The sequence below is a fragment of the Eurypyga helias genome, unplaced genomic scaffold, assembly GCF_000690775.1.
Source record: "Eurypyga helias isolate BGI_N326 unplaced genomic scaffold, ASM69077v1 scaffold4881, whole genome shotgun sequence".
NCBI classification, from domain to species: domain Eukaryota; kingdom Metazoa; phylum Chordata; class Aves; order Eurypygiformes; family Eurypygidae; genus Eurypyga; species Eurypyga helias.
This window is the reverse complement of record NW_010228880.1, coordinates 31132-51029: the sequence shown is the minus strand read 5'-3', so window position 1 is coordinate 51029 and position 19898 is coordinate 31132. Positions and strand designations below refer to the sequence as shown.

The 19898-nt window shown below is 49.1% G+C and overlaps 1 protein-coding gene across 1 annotated transcript in view; it reads left to right on the top strand.

The window, feature by feature from the left end:
• The first annotated feature begins 248 nt into the window (after window positions 1–248).
• LOC104515998 (solute carrier organic anion transporter family member 2B1-like) overlaps window positions 249–19898 on the top strand; it is a 21938-nt gene continuing 2288 nt past the window's right edge. Inside the window, exons 1-6 of the mRNA XM_010160183.1 lie at window positions 249–558; window positions 7549–7713; window positions 9468–9660; window positions 10653–10812; window positions 16677–16846; window positions 19269–19333. Coding sequence (XP_010158485.1) covers window positions 249–558; window positions 7549–7713; window positions 9468–9660; window positions 10653–10812; window positions 16677–16846; window positions 19269–19333 — 1063 coding nt within the window. The remainder of the gene's footprint in view (window positions 559–7548; window positions 7714–9467; window positions 9661–10652; window positions 10813–16676; window positions 16847–19268; window positions 19334–19898) is intronic.

Sequence of the window (19898 nt, the reverse complement as noted above, 5' to 3'; positions counted from 1 at the left end):
AAAACACACCCTCTGAGGAAGAAAAGCATCTCCCTAAGGGTATCCATCTCTTCAATTACACCTCCTGAATCTCCATATTCATGTGAGCTGAGTACATGGTGTGCGGTACCTGGGTACTGGCCCAGCTTGATATTTAGGAATGGTGATTCATTACTGCTGGGGAGAGTGGGGGAAGTTGGCTCTTACCCCTGTAACACAGACTTCTACCTGGATGCTCTCAGTGCCATTGGAGACCCGACAGCACAAGCATGGGGAGGAGGAAGACACCAGCCCGGTGGTCGCTGTACATCCCATGCTGGACACGGACAGTGCTGTCCGAGCCCAAAACCATTGTAAAATCTGTCTGCAAGAAGCATGGGCTGCTCTCTGTCATGATTTGGGAGAGAAAAAGTGAGTTCGGTGAAAACTTTGGGATGGTCAGTGCAGACGACCTCTTGTCTCTTCCCCAGGTGGCAAGTGGGAAGGAGAGCGACAGCAAGAAGAGCAAGGATGTGCTCAGCCAGCTCAGGTCAAGATCTGAACACACGCAAAACCTCTCTCTAACCAAGTTCATCAAACGTAAGTGTGTGCATCCCCTGCCTCCTGCTCGGACAGGGTTTCTCTGCTTGCACAGATGTCCTGGCACCGGGCAGGTTGCAGTGTTGGTAAGAAAAAGGGATGAACCTCCTCGTCCTCAGCCCACCTCCCAGATAAATCCTGAAGATGCAACTTAGGTGTACAGTTGGGGTTAATTAGGTTTGCAGATCCATTCCTGGTCTGCTTGTGTACATGTCCAGACTACTCTGCTCCACCTCGTGCTGATCAAGGCATCTGGGGTTGGTAGTGCTCAACGTTCCATGGCTTTATGGCTCTTCTGGGCAGTGGGAAATAGACACCAAAACCTCATCGGAGCTCAGAGGCAGGTGGGAAAGAGGGATGAAAGCTGTGAGCTTGGAGCAGAGCCATGGGAAGGGGAAGAACCTCCCAGTTAGAAGCGGTGTTTGCAGCTTGGGTGAAACCACCTGCTATTGCTCAGCTTCCAAGTCATAGCAAGAATCAGTCCCCCAACACCTCTGCCAGCTCCTCATCCCCAAAAGCCTCCTCAGACCCCTTCTTTTAAGGCTTGTGACACTATCAGACCTAGGATACCCTCCCCGACCCATCGAGGATGGCCAGTGCTGCTGGAGGCCAGCATCTGAGCAATTAAAATCAGATGCATGTTTGCACCGGGTGATTTTAATCCAGTGCAATTAGCTTGTTTAGAAATGAGTAGGCTCTTTGTGTAGAAGGGAATCAGCTGGGCTTTAGTCTGTGGAGGTTACAGCTCAGGGTTGGGTTTTTTTGGAAGGAAATAGTCTGCACTTTGGCAATTACTTGAGAAAAGTGACCCTCTGAAGTCAATCCTTGTCATCTTCCTCCATATTTCCTGAATATTATCCCTTAAATTTATTGGAAATTCTCTGTTTTATTAAGGTCAGCGCAGGGCAGGCACAGCCAGAAAAGCGTGGGTAGGTTTTTATTCTGCTAGTCGCAGCATTGGCTCGCTAGCCTAATGCTAAATTAGAGGAGCAAGTCGGGGGTTGATTCCCCGCTGACCTTGTTGCACTGTCGTTTAGAAAACCCGTGTGATGGAAGCAGTTGCGTGGGAGCAGATTTATAGCGCTCAGATGGGATTTTCACGACGACACTCTGCTCTTTGCCTCTGAAAAGTGAATAAAAACGAGCTCCCTGTACTCCTGGGTGAAGAGAGAAGGAAATGCCTTACTCTGCTTGAGCTGCAGGTTTGGCTGGGGGTTTGCATCAGGGCTGCAGTAATAAATTCATTATTTCTGAGAATTTATCCCCTAAAGCCCAACCCTGAAAGAAAACGGAGTGTTTCAATTTTTTGTCAGGACAGCAATCTTGCCAAAATCACTGGGGTCTCTAACACAAACCTCTTCAGAGCCCCAGACTGGGTGGGTGATGGTGTAGATGGGGACAATTTGGTTGAAGTCTAAAGACTTCAGGGCTAGCTCATCTACAGGTCACTAGAAAGACAATTTAACCTCCCATTTTGTGATTTTCCTGCTTATTTTGCTGCTTCTTTCTATCACCAAGCATTCTTTCCTCTCTATTTTTACTATTCTTTTGTATACGAGAGTTTATGAAAACAGCATTTGGAGATTTTCCAGCCTGAATCACCTTGCAATTTTATACCTTCTGTTGGTTAAAAAGAGAGACAGAATGAAGCACACGTGATGGAGAAATGCTGTAGGACAGCCTGGTTCCTGTATCATGTTCTCATCTTTTGAGATTTTTCTCCTTGTTTTTCTCTGATTACATCTGGAATCTCTGCGTGCAGCATGGGGAGCAGGAGCCAGCTCTGTGGAAAGGCAGAAGATGGGCATTTAGGAGATGGGCAGTGCCAACTGCCCTGCAGAAATGGCACAAAGCAGATCCCTGTAATACATTACAAGAGAAATAGCAACCTGTGTATTGATTCAGTCATGCTCACAGCTTTTCCCTGTTTTGGTGGCAAGGGGCGAAGCTGGACACGGCTATTGGTAACAAATGGTTGGACCTCATCTACTTGCTGGTCCATCTGCATCTTGTGGGGGAGCTTTTACAGATGGTCTCCTTCCCAGAACTGCCTGGCACGTTGGTTCTATCACTGGGATGCACAGCCCCAGGCCTGCCCAACGTGGATGGCTATGGGTCTCCTGTTCACTGATGTCTATGGGTCCCCTGTTTGGGGTGAGTGAGGGTCACTGATGGCTATGAGTCCCTTGTTTGGGATGGGATGAAGGAAAGCATGAGGATGCCAGGAGGGACTGAATCAAACAGGGACTGCAGAAGATCTCAGACTTCTCCATATATTTCAGTCCTGTTCCTCCCACATCCCTCATAAAACGGAGTCTTTCCTCTGACTGAGGTGTTTGAATACCTCAAGTAGGTTGCAAAATGAGGCTGGAGTTTAGGGCTGTGCGTTGTTATTTGGCTCATCTTCAGGTCTTCATCCATGTTTAGTTAGAAGGTACTTTGCACCATCCCCTTGGGTCTACCCAAAAGGCACTTGGAGTCAGTTGGGGCAACACTTGGCTCATCACTAGTGTTAAAGCATTTTGCAAACTGCCCTCATACGTCCGTAAGGGCCACCCATGCAGGATGGCTGCAAACTCAACCTGGGACCAGGAACACTTCACCCGGGAGGAAGGCAGCATCTCCTGTTGGGAAGTGTCCCTTTGCCTGACAGCTGGAGGGAGCAGGAGCTGCTTTCAGGGATGTGGATACCCCATCCCTGGAAGTGTTCAAGGCCAGGCTGGATGAGGTTTGGAGCAACCTGGGCTATGGAAGGTGTCCCTGCCCATGGCAGGGGGGGGGACTGGGTGGACTTTAAGGTCCCTCCCCACCCAAACCATCCTGTGATTCTATGATGGGTGGGGAAAATGCGGCTCTTGCTCCAAACCTGGCCCAAGCCTGGTAGAAATTCCAGGTAAGAAAGACACTGCCTGGTCAGGTTGTGATTCAGCAAAGCACTTGAGGCTGCTCTTTGAGCAGAATAAGCCTGAAGAGTGTCTTTAAGGGTTGATCATTTTCTTAAGGGCTTGGCAGAGCCAAGCCTTAAATTACTAAGCTGACCTAGAGGAGGAAGACGTTCAGAAATGCTGTTTAGTCACTTATTTCAGCTTAAATGATGCAAAATGAAGCATGATTATGGAGAAGGAAATGCATTTTGTCATTTGTTCTGTTGCTTCAGTGCACATGGACAGAACTGAGAGCAAAATAAGGCTTGGGGGAATTTTTGCTGTTTATTGGGAACAAAATGAGGATGGGTTAGAGCCCATCCCATGAGGTGCTTCATGTTCTCCATTTCTCCAGAAGCCACTGGGCTTTAAATCATTCTGGGGCAAGATGTGATGAGCAGAGAGCAGTTTGCAAAGCCCTGGGAACTGTCCCTCAAGGACAGGAAGAGCTTTTCCATCCAGAATCAGCAATAACAGGATGGAGCTGTGTACAGGATAAATGTTCAGGCAAAGCACTGGGGACATTTCGAAACAATGAGGTCAATTACCCAAGGAGGGAGCAGGCTCCACGCGACGGAGTTATTCAAAAGTAGGAAAGTCAAAGCACTGTGGGGCATGATCTTGGCTCTGGCACAGATGCTCTGCGTGACATTGGGCTGCACCCTGCTCCTCGTACTCGCAACGTGCTCCTTTTGCAGGCATTGGACCTGCTCACAGTAATCAAGAAAGCAGGATTTAGCTAGCCTAGAGTAATTTCCATTGCTAATTTCTAGGCTTCTGTTGAAAATACCTGGGAGGGTGTGCAGCTTCTGTTGCACATACTGCAAATTAAGCCATTAAAGGTGATCTTCAAAGCAATTAAAACACTGGGCTTGTGACTTGTTTCCTTATGGTGCCCCATCCTTGGAAGTGTCCAAGGCCAGGCTGGATGAGGCTTGGAGCAACCTGGGCTATGGAAGGTGTCCCTGCCCATGGCAGGGGGTGGGACTGGGGGGGCTTTAAGGTCCCTTCCCACCCAAACTTTCTATCACAGTGCCCTGTGTTTGCTGCCCCCCAACGTCTTTAGCTGCTCCCCCAACCCTGAGAGCAGAGTGCTGAGTTGGGGATGCAATACTCCCATGAACAGGAGTTTTGCCTTTGTATATAGGGGACCCCTTTGCATCCACAGAGGGACCTTTGCGCTTCACATAACTTTTTAGAACAGCTAAAACAAATACACAGCTTGAGGCAGCTCCCAGACAAACGCCAGATAGTTGTCCCCGCTGCAGTCTCCCAGCGCCTCTGTGCTGGAGCAGATATAAAGATTGTCCTGACTGTTGATGAGCTGCTAAGAATTAACACCATTAATTTATGGCACGCCCTTGCATTAATCCTCCCTGTTAATTCCTTATCTCTGCTTCAACATATTGGCTTGCAGAGCCCTCATCTGGGAAAACCATCATCTGTTTGTGTGCAAGTTGCCCTTTGCTTATGTGCTGCAAAGCCAGACGAAGAGCCAGGGAGAAGGTGACAGTTTAGGGGGAGCAAAAGCAGAAAGTGGGTTTGGGATTTGCAAGAAGGAGAAATCGCCCCAGGATGGAGAACCGCAGCCTGGTGGGTGTCAGCATCGGGCATCCTGATTCCCCGCGGCGCTGGGAGCGGGGCAGATGCCTTTGCTGAGCAGGATGAAAATATCTTTTTCTCCAGCACTGTTTATCCACATGGGAATTTGCTGGAGTGTTTCTTGCCTGTAATCAAAAAAATACATTTTTATGATTGAAACAAAAAGGGCGTTGAAATTGCAACTGCAGCAAACAAATAAATTAACTTTTGATGACTTTCCCACTACTTTCATATTTGCTTTAGCAGAAAGCTGCAGGGAAAGGAACTGAGGCCGTGTTTGCGCAGGGCATGTGCTTCTGTAGGAGCCCCTGGACCACTCAACGCTGCAGCCCTCAGCCCGTAGGTAGTGGGGGGAGAACATTCAGGTTTCCATGTTGCTCTCAGCTGTCCTGGTGCAGCCCATCCACTGAAGGCAGAAGATATAAACACAGGTTCAGCTGAGCCTGCAAAACTATCGCAGAGCCACCTGCATTGCTCCTACGGCATCATAAACCCCTGGCATCTTCGAGGAAGAGGGAGGGCAAGGGAGATGATTCCCCCCCTCTGCTCGGCTCTGGGGAGACCTCACCTGGAGTGCTGCGTCCAGCTGTGGAACCCACAACATCAGAAGGATATAGACTGGTTTGAGCAAGGCCAGCGGAGGTCATGAAGATCCTCTGAGGGCTGGAGCACCTCTGCCATGGGGACAGGCTGGGAGAGTTGGGCTTGTTCAGCCTGGAGAAGGGAAGCTCCTAGGAGACCTTATAGCACCTTCCAGTGCCTGAAGGGGCTACAAGGAAGCTGGGGGGGACTTTTTACAAGGGCAGGGAGTGACAGGACTAGGGGTAACGGGTTTAAATTGAAAGTGGGGAGGTTTAGATTAGATATCAGGAAGAAGTTCCTCCCACAGAGGGTGGGGAGGCAATGGGACAGGTTCCCAGAGAAGCTGTGGATGCCCCATCCCTGGGAGTGTCCAAGGCCCGGCTGGATGAGGCTTGGAGCAACCTGGTCTAGTGGAAGGTGTCCCTGCCCCTGGCAGGGGGGTTGGAACTAGATGATCTTTAAGGTCCCTTCCAACCCAAACCAGTCTGTGATTCTATGAAGAGCTGCAGAAGGCAGCAGATTTCATAGAATCATAGAATCATAGAATGGTTAGGGTTGGAAGGGACCTTAAAGATCATCTAGTTCCAACCCCCCTGCCAGGGGCAGGGACACCTTCCACTAGACCAGGTTGCTCAAAGCCACATCCAGCCTGGCCTTGAAGACATCCAGGGATGGGGCATCCACAACATCTCTGGGCAACCTGTTCCAGTGCCTCACCACCCTCTCTGTGAAGAATTTCTTCCTGACATCTAATCTAAACCTCCCTGATTTCAATTTATACCCATTACCCCTTGTCCTATCACTACAGGCTCTTGTCAAAAGTCCCCCCCAGCACCCTTGTAGGCCCCCTTCAGGTACTGGAAAGCTGTAATGAGGTCTCCTCGGAGTCTCCTCTTCTCCAGGCTGAACAAGCCCAGTTCTCGCAGCCTTTCGTCATAGGAGAGGTGCTCCAGCCCTCTGAGCATCTTCGTGGCCTCCTCTGGACTCGCTCCAAGTGGTCAATATCCTTCTGATATTGGGGGCTCCACAGCTGGACGCAGCACTCCAGGTGGGGTCTCACCAGAGCAGAGTAGAGGGGCAGAATCACCTCCCTTGACCTGTTGGCCACACCTCTCCGGATACAGCCCAGGATACAGCCCAGGATTTGTTCTCTGCCTTAGCAGATGTTCAGGAACGCTTGAGCACATCACCCAAGCGTTGATGCGGGATATCAGTTTTTTTGGATTAAGATCCCATTCCATTCCATTCACGCTGATGCTTCCATCATTTTCCCATTGTGCTGGCACAGACCCTTTGTATCCTGCCTGTGTGTGCACACGTGTTTAGAGAAGTTCTCGGTTTCACCTGTACGGGCTTCAGCAGAAGTTAAGTGTGACCAACCTTAGCAGCAAATCAAAAGGGTTAGTGGATAGGCAGGTGAGTTCTGCAGGGATGGCAAGTGTCAAATCCCAGAGGAGTTGCTCTCTTCTGGACATCCTTTGCACTGAAAATCCTACTTCTTTGCTTCATCTTTTGCAATGACTAACTTCTGCCATTGATTCACCTATCCCACACCTGGTTCCTGAGGCAGGTGGGATGAGGGAGCATCGGTTTCCCTCTCTCACACTGTTTTGCAGTTTTCAGGTGTTTAAATTTTGCAATGTCCTGATGCTTCATCCTGTCTTCTTAATTTCCAAGTCCTCATGCAATCAAGCCCTGAAATGGCAAACCCCGAAAGCACACATTCTGCCCTTTTGTAAACGGAATGTTCAGAAGAACTCACCACTCCTAAAGAGTCAACTCTGCACAAAAAAATGTAGAAAAAGTCAAGGTTTTGCCACTTTCTGTGGATTAATATCTTGCTGTACACCTCCTCTCTAAGCAACAGGTTTCTCCTTTGCAGATTTTCCTCTGGTCCTGCTGAGGAACCTGCGTCATCCCGTCTACTTGCTGGTGGTGTTGGCTCAGGTCAACCTCTCTGCCATGGTGGCTGGCTTGGCAACGTTCATGGCAAAGTTCCTGGAGAGACAGTTCTCCCTCACAGCGTCCTTGGCCAACATGATCATCGGTAAGTTGCTGTCAAAGCTCGTCAGCTTTTGATCACCACTTAGAAAATAATTAGAGATTACTAACAAGCATCTCTTTCTCTGAAGCTGCCGGTCTCGCTCCACTGCCTGCAGACAGACATGGCACAAAGTCCTTGCCTGTATGATTTCTCAGCTGCTATCTACTTTCCTTCCTTTACGTTGCAGAAAACTATCTTTTAAGACCTGGAGAAAAGTTTGTTATCTAAATCTGTTCACTATACTATAATGGAACAGGTTGCCCAGAGAAGCTGTGGATGCCCCATTCCTGGAAATGTCCAAGGCCAGGCTGGATGAGGCTTGGAGCAACCTGGTCTAGTGGAAGGTGTCCCTGCCCATGGCAGGGGGATGGGAATGGGTGGGTTTTTAGGTCTCTTCCAACATAAAACAATCTGTGATTCTATGGTAATCAAGGAGAGGAAATTAATACATTGCATTAAGGGAGCAAAGAAACATCATATGAATTTCTGTAGCAGGGATTACTTTACATGGACCATTGGGTTAAGGGTCTTTAAAAAAGGAGATAGTAAACAAAATTAAAAACTGCAGAAATGTATGTATGCATTTTGAAGGCACTTTGCAGCAAGAGGACAGTCAGGCTGGTGTCCTGATCATGCCTAAACTCTTCAATATATTTGCTATAGTCAGACTAATTGCTTGTAACGGTTGGGCTAATTGCTTGCTGTTGGTATTGTTAAGAAGGAAAGGAATAAGTGTTAAGCGGGATATGTGCTCATGAGATTAAACTGCTTTTGCTTGGATTGTAATAACCAGAATGTCCTGTCTGAGGCTGAGGTCTCCCTGTGCGATCTTCTGGTGGTAATAAAAACATGAAGAATGAAGCCGCACTCCTCTAATCAGTTGGAGAGTTCAGAGATGTAGACACAGAAGTATCTAAAATGTATTTTTGCACGACAGCATGCATCCTCAGAGAAAGACTCTCCTGAAGCCTGCAACAAATAAATAGGAAGAAAAAGAGCTGAGCAGGCTGGCAAAGCCCAGCAACCTGGGCTAAATACAAGCAGAAAGGTCAAATGCTGAAGCAGTTGTGTCCTCCAGTGATGTGCCCTGCTGGGTTGTTCCCCAGCTTGATTTACCCATCCTGTTGAAGACGTGCATCACATTTCTTGGACGAATTTATCTAGCTTTTATTCCCATCTGCTGAATCTTGCTTTGCCTTTTTCTGTTAGATCAAAAAGCATTCTGTAGTTGGAAATCCTTCCCTTGTGTGGGTGTTTGTGGGCTGAAATCAACCTCCTCCTTTGCTGAATGAAACACTGCACTTCTGTATCTGCACTTTGGTATCCCATTATAAAGGTGGGTTTTGCAAAACACTCTCTGTCACAGAAACCTTCACAGATTTACAGTGATGACAACAGAAGTGGGCACATTACTGCATTATGCAGAAATTAAATATCCTCTGCAGGTTTACTTGATATTTTCTCCTGTCTGCACTGAAAAATCACATTTACTGGGTGAAGCATAGCTTTTCACTGGTCGCTACATCTTCCATGCATGGATACATGACAGCTAGTTTGCCGTGGGTTCCCACTACTTTTGCAAAACTGCACTTTCTTTGCATTATTACACCAGTCCCTGTAAAAATCTTAGTCCCCTCCAGATCACCAATACTGAAAAATAGGAACCCAACAACAAATCCTCTGGGTCTTCACTATAATGAAGGGACTGATATGGCTCAGAGGATGGAAAACAAGCTACAGGACCTGTTTTTCCCCAGGTGCTGTCAACATCCCGGGGGCGATGGTCGGGATCGTGGTGGGAGGCGCCATCCTGAAGAGGTTCCAGATGTCCTTGAGGCAATGCAGTGCCATGTGCATCCTTGGCATGTTACTCTGCCTGCTGGTGGCTTTCCCCCTCCTCTTCCTCGGCTGCCCCACGCAGAAGGTCGCCGGTGTTACCTACAGCAAGAGGTACCAATGGCTCCATCTAGGCTGTGCACGAGTGGGTCGTTCCCAGGGCTGTGGGTACCCTCCCATCCCCAGCTGCACTCCTCAGGCAGAATACCCAGAAATGGGTTTATTCCCTCATGAGAAACTGTTAACGATGATAGAATAAGGCTAGAAATTAATGCTTTTGTGAATAAACACCAAATCTGCCACATCCTTATTCCTTTTAACTTTGTTGACTTGTGAAACCCAAAATGAACACATTCTTGGTACAAACAGCACAAGATGAAAATTTCATCTTGAAAAGTGCAGTTTAGATTGGATTAGGAAAAATTTCTTCATGGAAAAGGCTGTCAGGCATTGGAAGGGGCTGCCCAGGGAAGTGGTTGAGTCACCATCCAGGAAGGAATTTGAAAGACCTGTGGATGAGGCGCTTAGGGACATGATTTAGTGGTGGACTTGGCAGTGTTGGGTTAATGGTTGGACTCGATGGTCTTAAAGGTCTTTTCCAACCGAAAATATTCTATGGTTACTCACAGGTTAATAATTCAGACAGGGGCCAGCCCTGGGATCACACCTTCAAAGCTGTGGCTACTTCCCTACGCAGCTAAACGCGGGCAGGACATTCTTGTCTTCCCTCAAGGCTTGATCCAAGTTGCTGTAACTTCACGTGTTCACTGTGGGCTCAGTGGAAGTGATCCAAGCCCTCAGCAGGGACCTCACTGCCTCCCACAGCGTGGTGTTGCACTACCCCAAGCCCCCACGTCTGGGGTCTTATACGAAGGAAGTGGGTGACTCCGCTGACCGCTTGTGGTCAGGATGCTTTGCCCAGGCAGAGCAAAGGCTTGGGGGGTTATAGTGGAATTTTTGTGGGTCCTCACGTATGTATAGGGAAGATTCTATGATTCAATCAAGTGCTTCTTTACTAATCTCAATATATATGCAGTACCTTTTCTATGTAGGATGCGTATTAATGATGCTCAATACCATGTATTAATATTTTTTTCCTGTTGTAGCTCTGAATTTGGACACCACACCTTGGAGTGCAGCCTCCAGTGTAACTGCCCCGAGAAAGCCTATAACCCCATCTGCGGCTCTAACGCTATCGAGTACATCTCACCCTGTTCCGCTGGCTGTACGGTCGTAAATATCAACACAGACAACAACTCGGTCCTGGTGAGTCATTCCCACTGCACGAGCGTCCTGGCTTGGGATGGCTAATGAGGGATGACCATTGCAGTGCTCATGTCTGGCAATTAGCTTTTCTGATCTTCGTTAGTGTTGGACAAGCTCTGCATGACTCTGTGGGATAAGCAAGGGAAGGTTGAGAATGTCCCAGGAAAACCCCTTGTAGATGGTGTCTCTTAGGACTCTCCAGTACAATGGAGCCCTTTCCAGTACAGGTCCTTGGCCAAAGCTGCAGGCAGAAAACCTTTGAGGTGTCCAGCCTTTTAGGATGTCAAGGTGTCCTTCCCCACCACCTGCTCCCCAGGAGGTCAGGATTTTGCTCCACAAACCCCATCTTCAATATATCCCTTCCTACCCAGCACCTTGAGTGGACTTTTGTCATGGAAGACGCAAAGACTGTCTGCTTTCCCTTCCCACCTAAATGGTGATCAACAAGGTCACCTTTCATAGCTGTGTGTCCTGTGGTGAGACAGGGGGATGTGCAGTATGGAAAGGGCTAATCACAGCACCCAGCATGACCCCAAGTCCATGGGTACTCTTGTACTCAAAGGATGCTTCCTCCATGGGGTAAGCCAGCCCACCCCCAGGCCCCATCTGTGTTCCTTAAATAAGGACCTACCAAAACCCGGCTCCCAATTTAGGCATCACATGCTTGAATTTCTCTGAAACTGGATGTAGCCAGAGCTTTTCCATTTTTCCAGGGTTGTGAAGGCGAAATATCAACACAGGTGGTACACATTTTCACATACCTCGGTGTCTTGCAGCAGGTATCACCCAAACTGCTCACCCACTAGTATTTCCTTGAGCTTTATCTAAAATACTGCTCAAAGCCTAGAATGAACTATTTATTTATTTTGCTGAAGCAAAATGCGAAACTGGTCCAAACTGCCCTCCTGCAGAGTGTGTGTGTGGGAAATACCAGCTGAAAACACTCAGGTGGTACTACAGGAGCCTGGATGTTTTCATCATATAGCTTGTTTTAGCTTTGTTACATCTGTAGATGAAGAGAAAGGTGGTAAATCTTGCTTTGGGGGTCTCAGGGAGCAACTCAGTATGCTCTGGGCAAGCCAAGCCAGAAGGGACCATTGCCCCAGTACACATAGCACTGACATTTAACACACCCTCAGTGACTGCTCTGGGAGGACCTCGTGACAGTGATGTTATTTTTTCAACCTGCAGATTTGCAGGTTAAAATGTCATGCTCCAGTTGCAGGGCTCCGCGGGGACCAACCAGTATTCCCTGGGCAAAGCCAAGCCAGAAGGGACCATTGCCCCAGTACACATAGCACTGACATTTAACACACCCTCAGTGACTGCTCTGGGTGGACCTCGTGACAGTGATGTTATTCCACCTTTCAGCCTGCAGATTTGCAGGTTAAAATGTCATGCTCCAGTTGCAGTGTGCATCCCTCTCCATAAGTATGGTTGTCAAGCCAAGTGTCTGCATGAGAGGATAATTTAGTGGCCCCTCATCGGGAGAAATGGGGTTTGCTCTTGGCTTTCCCTTGATTTGCAGACCTGGCAGGGTTATTTTGCTGCCCTGTGCTTCCCCTTCCTCTGCTGCTCCCTGCCCGTCACCAAAACCACAGTAGGGCTGAGTTTTCACAGTGCAAGTTGTCTGCTGGGACTCCAGGCAATACAGTTCAACAAATAAAGAGAAGGGAAAACTTTGCCAATGCAAATACCTATCTGAAAAACGTTAGCAATCCATATAGGGTGAGTAGTTTTCTGCTGTGTTCTTGGCACAGGATATAACGGCAGCATGGGACTGTCTGGGTACTTTTTAACAGCATTTTGTTTATTAACCACACTTCATTTTAATAACAATTAAGTTTTCTGCCAGACCTTATTCCCAAATGTGCTTTTCTGCATCCTTGAGCCTGCCTTTTGTACAGCCAATCCTTTTCAACTGCTTCTTCCTCCTTGATGTGAGTTGACCCTGGCTGGAGGTCAGGTGCTCAACAAAGCTGCTCCATCATAGAATTACAGGATGGTTTGGGTGGGAAGGGACCTCAAAGCCCACCCAGCTCCCCCCCTGCCATGGGCAGGGACACCTTCCATAGCCCAGGTTGCTCCAAGCCTCATCCAGCCTGGCCTTGGACACTTCCAGGGATGGGGCATCCACAGCTTCTCTGGGCAACCTGTTCCAGTGCTCCCACCCTCTGCGGGAAGAATTCCTTCCTGATGTCCCATCTCAACCTCCCTCTTTCCATTTAAACCCATTACCCCTTGTCTTGTCACTCCCTGCTCTTGTAAAATATCCCCCTTCAGCATTTTTGTAGGCCCAGCTGGGCAAGGGAGAGAAAAAATCTGACAAAAGGCTCGTGGGTCGAGGTAAGCACAGGCAGAGATCACTGACCAGTTACTGTCACAGACAAAACAGACTTGACTTGTTTTCTTCCCCTTCTCAAATATATTATCACAGAGATGCTGCCACTGTCACTGATGGGCTCAACCTTGGCCACGTTGGGTCCATCTTGGAGATGTCTGGCATTGGCTCTACCGGATATGAGGGAGGCTTCCAGCAACTTCTCACAGAAGCCACCTCTGTAGCCCTCCCTACTACCGAAATCTTTCCCAGTGCACTCCTCAAAGATGCCTCCAGCACTTTGACTTCCTGTGCTCTTGGATGTAACCCACTCCTGCATTCGTTATACCTATAATTATGTGTTGCCACAAGCCACAGCAAAATCAGGGCTCCCTTGATGGCACTATGCAAACACTACTTGGTAAATCGGTAAATTCAGTTTAAACTACGTGCTTAAATTGAAATTGGGGAGGTTTAGATTAGATATCAGGGAGAAATTCTTCCCGCGGGGGGTGGTGAGGCACTGGGACAGGTTCCCAGAGAAGCTGTGGATGCCCCATCCCTGGAAGTGTCCAAGGCCAGGCTGGATGAGGCTTGGAGCAACCTGGTCTAGTGGAAGGTGTCCCTGCCCATGGCAGGGGAGGTGGAACTAGATGATCCTTAAGGGCCCTTCCCACCCAAACCATTCCATGATTCTATGATAAAGCCTCTGCCTTAAGCACTGAGATTTTTTTCTGAATCTTCTTTCCACTTATTGATGCATCTTGACCCAATTTAAGTTGTGTGAGAGCTTCTTCTGCACAGGGACTGTATCTCAAGACATTGGTATAAGTGTCATGTGCTGGCACATCGTAACCAGAGCACGTTGCGTCTCCCTGGGACAGGGGAGCTCAGGGCACACAGTGATGCGGCTACAATTGCTGAGCTCTGCTCCTTTATCATTTTGGCAAGAAGCTGAGCTGAGGTGTCCACAGCAGCCTCAGTCCCTCACTGGTTTTGGGTATTACCTGTTGCAGGAAAAGCAAAAAAAAGGTTATTGCATTTTATGGCATTCCTCCAGGTCCTGCTTCCTCTGCTGTATTACACTTTTCTACCCATTTCTTTGCCAGCACAGGGATCTGTGGCACTCATTGCCTATTGCTTTCCATGTCCCAAATGCTTGGGTTTCCAGAAACACTCTCAATGTGCAGAAAACCCTATAATTTTGTGCTCAGCTTTGCTGCAGCCCTTCCAGAGGAGGCTTGCACAGTGCAAGCCTGGCTCTAACACCCTCATCTGAAAGCTCTGTACACTGAAAGTGATTTGCTCTTTGCATCGCCTTATGTCCCCAAATTTCATGGGTGACAGCAGAAGCCTGAAAACTTTACCCAAGAGCAGGACCTTGCAGTGACAACCCTTTAGTGCTCTGCTTTTTGTTCAGGTCTAGTGTGACCTGTTGAAGTGAGGTGGCCATGGAGGCTTCCCTGGGACTGCAGGAATTGCCGTGCTCTGGGGGTCCTGGGTTTCTGAGCACTGCTCTGCTCTCATTGTGCATGGCCAGCTGGGTCAGATCTGAGCTGATCAGCACACACCCCAAAAGCTGGGGTATTGGGATGTCCCAGTTGGGGAAAAAACCCTAGAGATAAGACAGCATAGCAGAGTTTGATGTGAGCAGCTTTCTCTCTTAAGAAAACAATTGCTAAATGATACTGTTGGAGAGGTTTGATGCACAGCTCTGAAAAACCTGGGTTTGGCTGTGTGCCACCCAGCTGCCCGTCCCTGTGCAGAAACCACAGCCCCAGGTTCAGGGCTGCTCTTGGTTATTCTCTTCTCCCTGCTTCGCTGGGTGTTTTTTCCCAGCCCTGGTGCTGCGTCAGCCTCGTGGCACTGCTGCCCAGACAGTGCATCTCATGGAGACAGGCCACCAGCGGGTCTGTGGCTCGTCCCCCCTGCTCAGAGGTTTTTGCAGCTGGGGTCATGCTCCTTGCTCTAAAACCCTCTGAGGTTTTGAGTGAGGCAGAGCCCTGCCTTGTGCCTCTGTTTCATCCATCTCCAGCCCTTTGTCTCCATTTGGCTTTGTGCGAGTCCCCTCAATGTTGTGGCTACGATACTCTGTAAAAGGTGTCCGTCTCACAGACTGAGCGAATTTTAATTTATCTAATTGCATTTTTGTTAACTGCTTTGGCCCAAATTTGTCTCAGCTATCGTAGGCAGTTATCTGTGGTGGGTCCTCTGGAGACCCACCTCTCCCTCCGTGGCTGCAGAAGGAGCCGAGATGATGAGTTTGGTTTAGTTCGTTTCAGATGGCTGAAGAAGATAAGTTCCAGCCTTAATTTAAAGTATTAAATCCTCTTTCCTAGAAGTGGGAGGAGGGATTGTGTCTTCTTTCGTCCCAAATCGCCCCCCAGGCTCTCATGTGGGAGCAGTTCCTTGTGAGTCTCTTTTATGGGCATCAGCCATGACATTTCCTTGGGCACTGATGTGGAAACAGGGATTTGGGACACCCTGGGCTGCTCCTGCCTCTGGGATCACCCTTCTCCAAACTGGCACCCTGCCGTGAATCTGACCCCCTCTGGCAACAATAAGATCACATCCATATTATTAAAGTTCTCTTCCCCCCAAAAATGGAGTTTCTTTAGAAAAAAAAGGGAATTATGACTAAAATCTGGAGAAAGAAAAAAAAAATAAAACACCCCATAGCCCATATCCCTCCTTCCTTTGCTAACGCTGAGCTGGTTAGGTTTTGCAGATGAGGTTTTGCATTTTCCCTTGGCAATGTTTTTCTTTGGTTGCCAGCTCTGCTCAACACATTGAAAGGTTTCACAGGAGGAGACAAGGGGGGTACAGGTGACGGACCCCAGGCCACTCCACTGGAGATTTCCTCCCAAAGATGTAACATGGGCCAGTAAGCTCACATCAGGCTTGGATGTTTTATCAACTGTGGGTGAGATTTTTCCATGCCAGGAATCCAGATTTATGCAGGATGCCAAAGCGTCCAGCTGGCAAGCGATGACATTGAGATATACCTGTGTGTGAGCACCTTCAGCGCACAACAGGCGTGGAACACAGGACTGGAAGCACGAGCATAGAAGGATCACTGCAGGGAGCAGGGAGGCATTGCTGGGGCTCACACCAACAAGGCAAGGATGCATCCGTGTTGGGAGCAGTTCCAAGGGCCCCTGGAAGCACAGAGAGATGAACCAAGGTACCACGGTGGTCCCTGCTTCCCCATCAGCTCTGCGTGCGCACCCGTGGGACATCCTAGTGATGCCTGTGGGACCTGGTGGGGCTGGGACCTCCTTTCAGAGGTGGCAACGTGTTGGAGGATGGAAGTGGGGATGGGAACTTGTGTTTCCTCATCCACTCAGTCTGTTATCCCCAGCCAGGTCCATTCTATATGCTTTATTTCCCTGCTCCCTGCTCCCTGAAGTGTAGAGTGGTAATTACTGGTAATTATTTACAGACAAAACCTGAACACCCTCCCTCCCACAGCAGCTGGCAGCTCTCCCTGGTATCTCCATAGCTGGTATCTCCCAAACATCTGGGTTTTCTCTCCTCTTTGCAGAACTACACCAACTGCAACTGCATCTCTGAAAATGGGCTCGCGGGGTTTGCCAAGCCCGGGACCTGCGGAACCAGCTGCTCCCACCTCTTCCTGCCCTTTGTGGTCCTGTCTTGCCTGGCGGGGATCCTTGCCAGCACGTCCCACACACCGTCCTTCATGCTCATCCTCAGGTGAGGGGACTGGGTTGGCCATGGTCTAGGAGCAGCCATTCCTTCGAGCATGGCAGAAAAGGAATCCAGAGGTTGCATTTGGAAAACCAAGGGGTCCTTGAACTGAGGAGGAAGGCTGTCTCCAGCTGAGGGACTGGAAGATTAAATCAGCTTTATATTGCACCTTGTGCCCAGTTCCTCCTGTTGCTTTTACATGGATTGTGCACATGTTGGCGCAGGGAATGGAGAATGGGGCTTCCCTGCTCCTGTCACCTGGCAATTCATGTGATTGTCCCACTTCTAGGATATGTCTGGCTCAGGAGCAGGATATGCTTTGCCAGCAAAGACCTGGCATGTCTGGGAAGGTCTAAAATCATCGAGCAGGCTCCAGTCCTAAATGTGCCAGGGGAGGTTTAGATGGGATATTAGGGAAAATGTCTGCATGGAAAGGGTTGCCAAGCATTGGAAAGGGCTGCCCAGGGAGCGGGGAGTCCCCACCCCGGGAGGGGTTTCAGAGCCGTGTGGCTGAGGTGCTCAGGGCCATGGGTCAGTGGTGCGATGAGCAGGGTGGGGTTAACGGTTGGACTGGGTGGGCTGAAAGTCCTTTTCCAACCTAAATAATTCCATGATTCTATGACTTGCTCTTCCAGACCCTGCTTTAACAGAGCTGCCCTAAAACTACAAAAGGTCTTCCAAGGTCTATTTGGCTGTTGCTGCTGATCCCTGAAGAGTTCACAGAATCACAGAATGGTTTGGGTTGAAAGGGACCCCAAAGCCCACCCAGTCCCACCCCCTGCCTTGGGCAGGGACACCTTCCATAGCCCAGGGTGCTCCAAGCCTCATCCAGCCTGGCCTTGGACACTCCCAGGGATGGGGCATCCACAGCTTCTCTGGGCAACCTGTCCCAGTGCCTCCCCACTCTCTGCAGGAAGAATTTTTTCCTCATGTCCAACTTCAATCTCCCTCTTACTGTTTAAATCCATTACCCCTTGTCCTAGTTAAGCAGCAATTGGAAGTTTTATGCTGCTGGAGCCACCAGAGCTGCATGGCTAATTGCTCTTGCAGGCACCATGGTGTTCACCAACAGGCTCAGGCAAGGAGCAGCCACGGAGTGGGTGGATGTCACGCTGTGCCAGGCACCCACAGCACCTTCACCCACTAATCATAGAATCATGGAATGGTTTGGGTTGGAAGGGACCTTAAAGCCCATCTAGTTCCAACCCCCCTGCCACGGGCCGGGACACCTTCCACTAGACCAGGTTGCTCAAATGGGACCATGGGGCTCACAGGACCCCCACACTGCCATCAACATCCCCAACTCCTGGTCTCAGCACAACCTTCGGATCCAGCAGCCCTCCTCTTCCTTCTGCCACCCATGGCTGATACCTCAGTAACGAGATGCACAATTAACTCAGCATTAATTTACCATGGCAGCAAATTGTCACTTTTTAATGCAGCTCCATGTTAAGAAGTTTAATTACCTTCCTCCTGATGGATCTCACTTGGATACAGCCTCCATCCTCAGTGCAGGGAAACAATTAGGACTCTTGTTTCCCCCACCCTTGGGAAGGTGCCCACGGGGCAGGCAGCGGCAGCCTGGAGTCAGCCCCAACACGAGCCCCAGGATGGTGGGGCTGGAGATTCTGATGGGCAGGAGAGGCTGAGGCTGGGGCTGTGCTGGGGGAGAGGGGAAAGTCATGGTGGAATCTCTGTGTTAGTTTATAAATGCTATTATAAGCACATTTCTGTGGTTGAAGTACTCAGAATAGTTGTTTTTTAGGGAAAAGCTGTGGTTAAGACCTGGTTTTACCTTGATTCCCAGGCATTATTAAATGAGTGTTTATACCCTGAGTGAGCTATACATACACCAGGCAGACAGAGAGGAAAGGGAAGCTGAGTCCCCTGAGGTGGGGTGACCTGGGGATCCTCTGCCACCCTGTCCTATATCATGTATGAGCCCAGCAGGAAACACAGCTTGAAATATTTTGTTCCAAAAAATAGGGTGCCACCAAAATACACACTGGAGCATCCCACCTCAAAAAAAAAAAAAAAAAAAGCCACTTCCTCAAGGGGAAAATCCCTTTTTGCAGTTACAAAAACCATCCCTTGTGTTGCTTGTTTTTGGCAGAGCCAGCAGCTATATTGGTTTCTGTGTTTTACTCATACAGATGCATTAAATTAAAAGCAAAATTAGTTAGCTGAGCTCCTCCCTGTCTCTTACGGACTTTGGTAGTTTTTTTGAGGCCAAGAAAAGGCTGTGGTAAGCTTCTAGCCCTAATGGGTGAAACATCGTCATTTTTGCTGATGTAAACAGGAACTGCCTGGGGTCCTTGGTGGTTGGGTTGAAAAATGACTTTTTGGGTAAGGCTTCATGAATGCCAGGGAAGGAAACATCCATCTCTGTGTAAATGCAAGAGGGCATGCTTTCCATTTTGTTTTTCAGGAGCATCCAGCCTGAAGACAAATCGTTTGCGGTTGGGATACAGTTCATGCTGCTGAGAGTTTTAGGTAAATTAAAATGTGTTGGAAATGCCGCCCAGGAAAATCATGGCAGCTCTTGGGGATTCGTGGGGATTTCATCCCTTAGCAGCCCCAGGGCTGCAGAAATGTTGTTTATTCAGAGTTTCAGACTGATCAAAGCCTGTTCTGAGCCAGAAGATGCTGCCTTGCAGGGTCTGGGGAGCTACACATGGCGGGGAGGGGAAGAGGAATCACCGTGGGGCTACATCTGCATGGCTAAAGAAAAGAGGGAAGGGAATAAGTTTGGGTCCCGGAGGAAAACCCTTGGCTGTGTGCAGATGCTGCCACGTTTGCCTCCAGCATATCGGAGTGGCTGCAAACCTTGTCCTGTTATCTCACTTGTTATTTTTCTTACGGTGGAAATTATTTTTCTGGAAGCCCTAGAACTGCAGTTGTGGGAAGGAGCGTAGTGCTTGAAGGATGTTGCGTTCAGTTTTGGGTCCCTCATGGCAAGAAAGACACGGAGGGGCTGGAGCGTGTGCGGAGAAGGGAACGGAGCTGGGAAGGGGCTGGAGCACAAGTCCTGGGGGAGCGGCTGAGGGAGCTGGGGGGG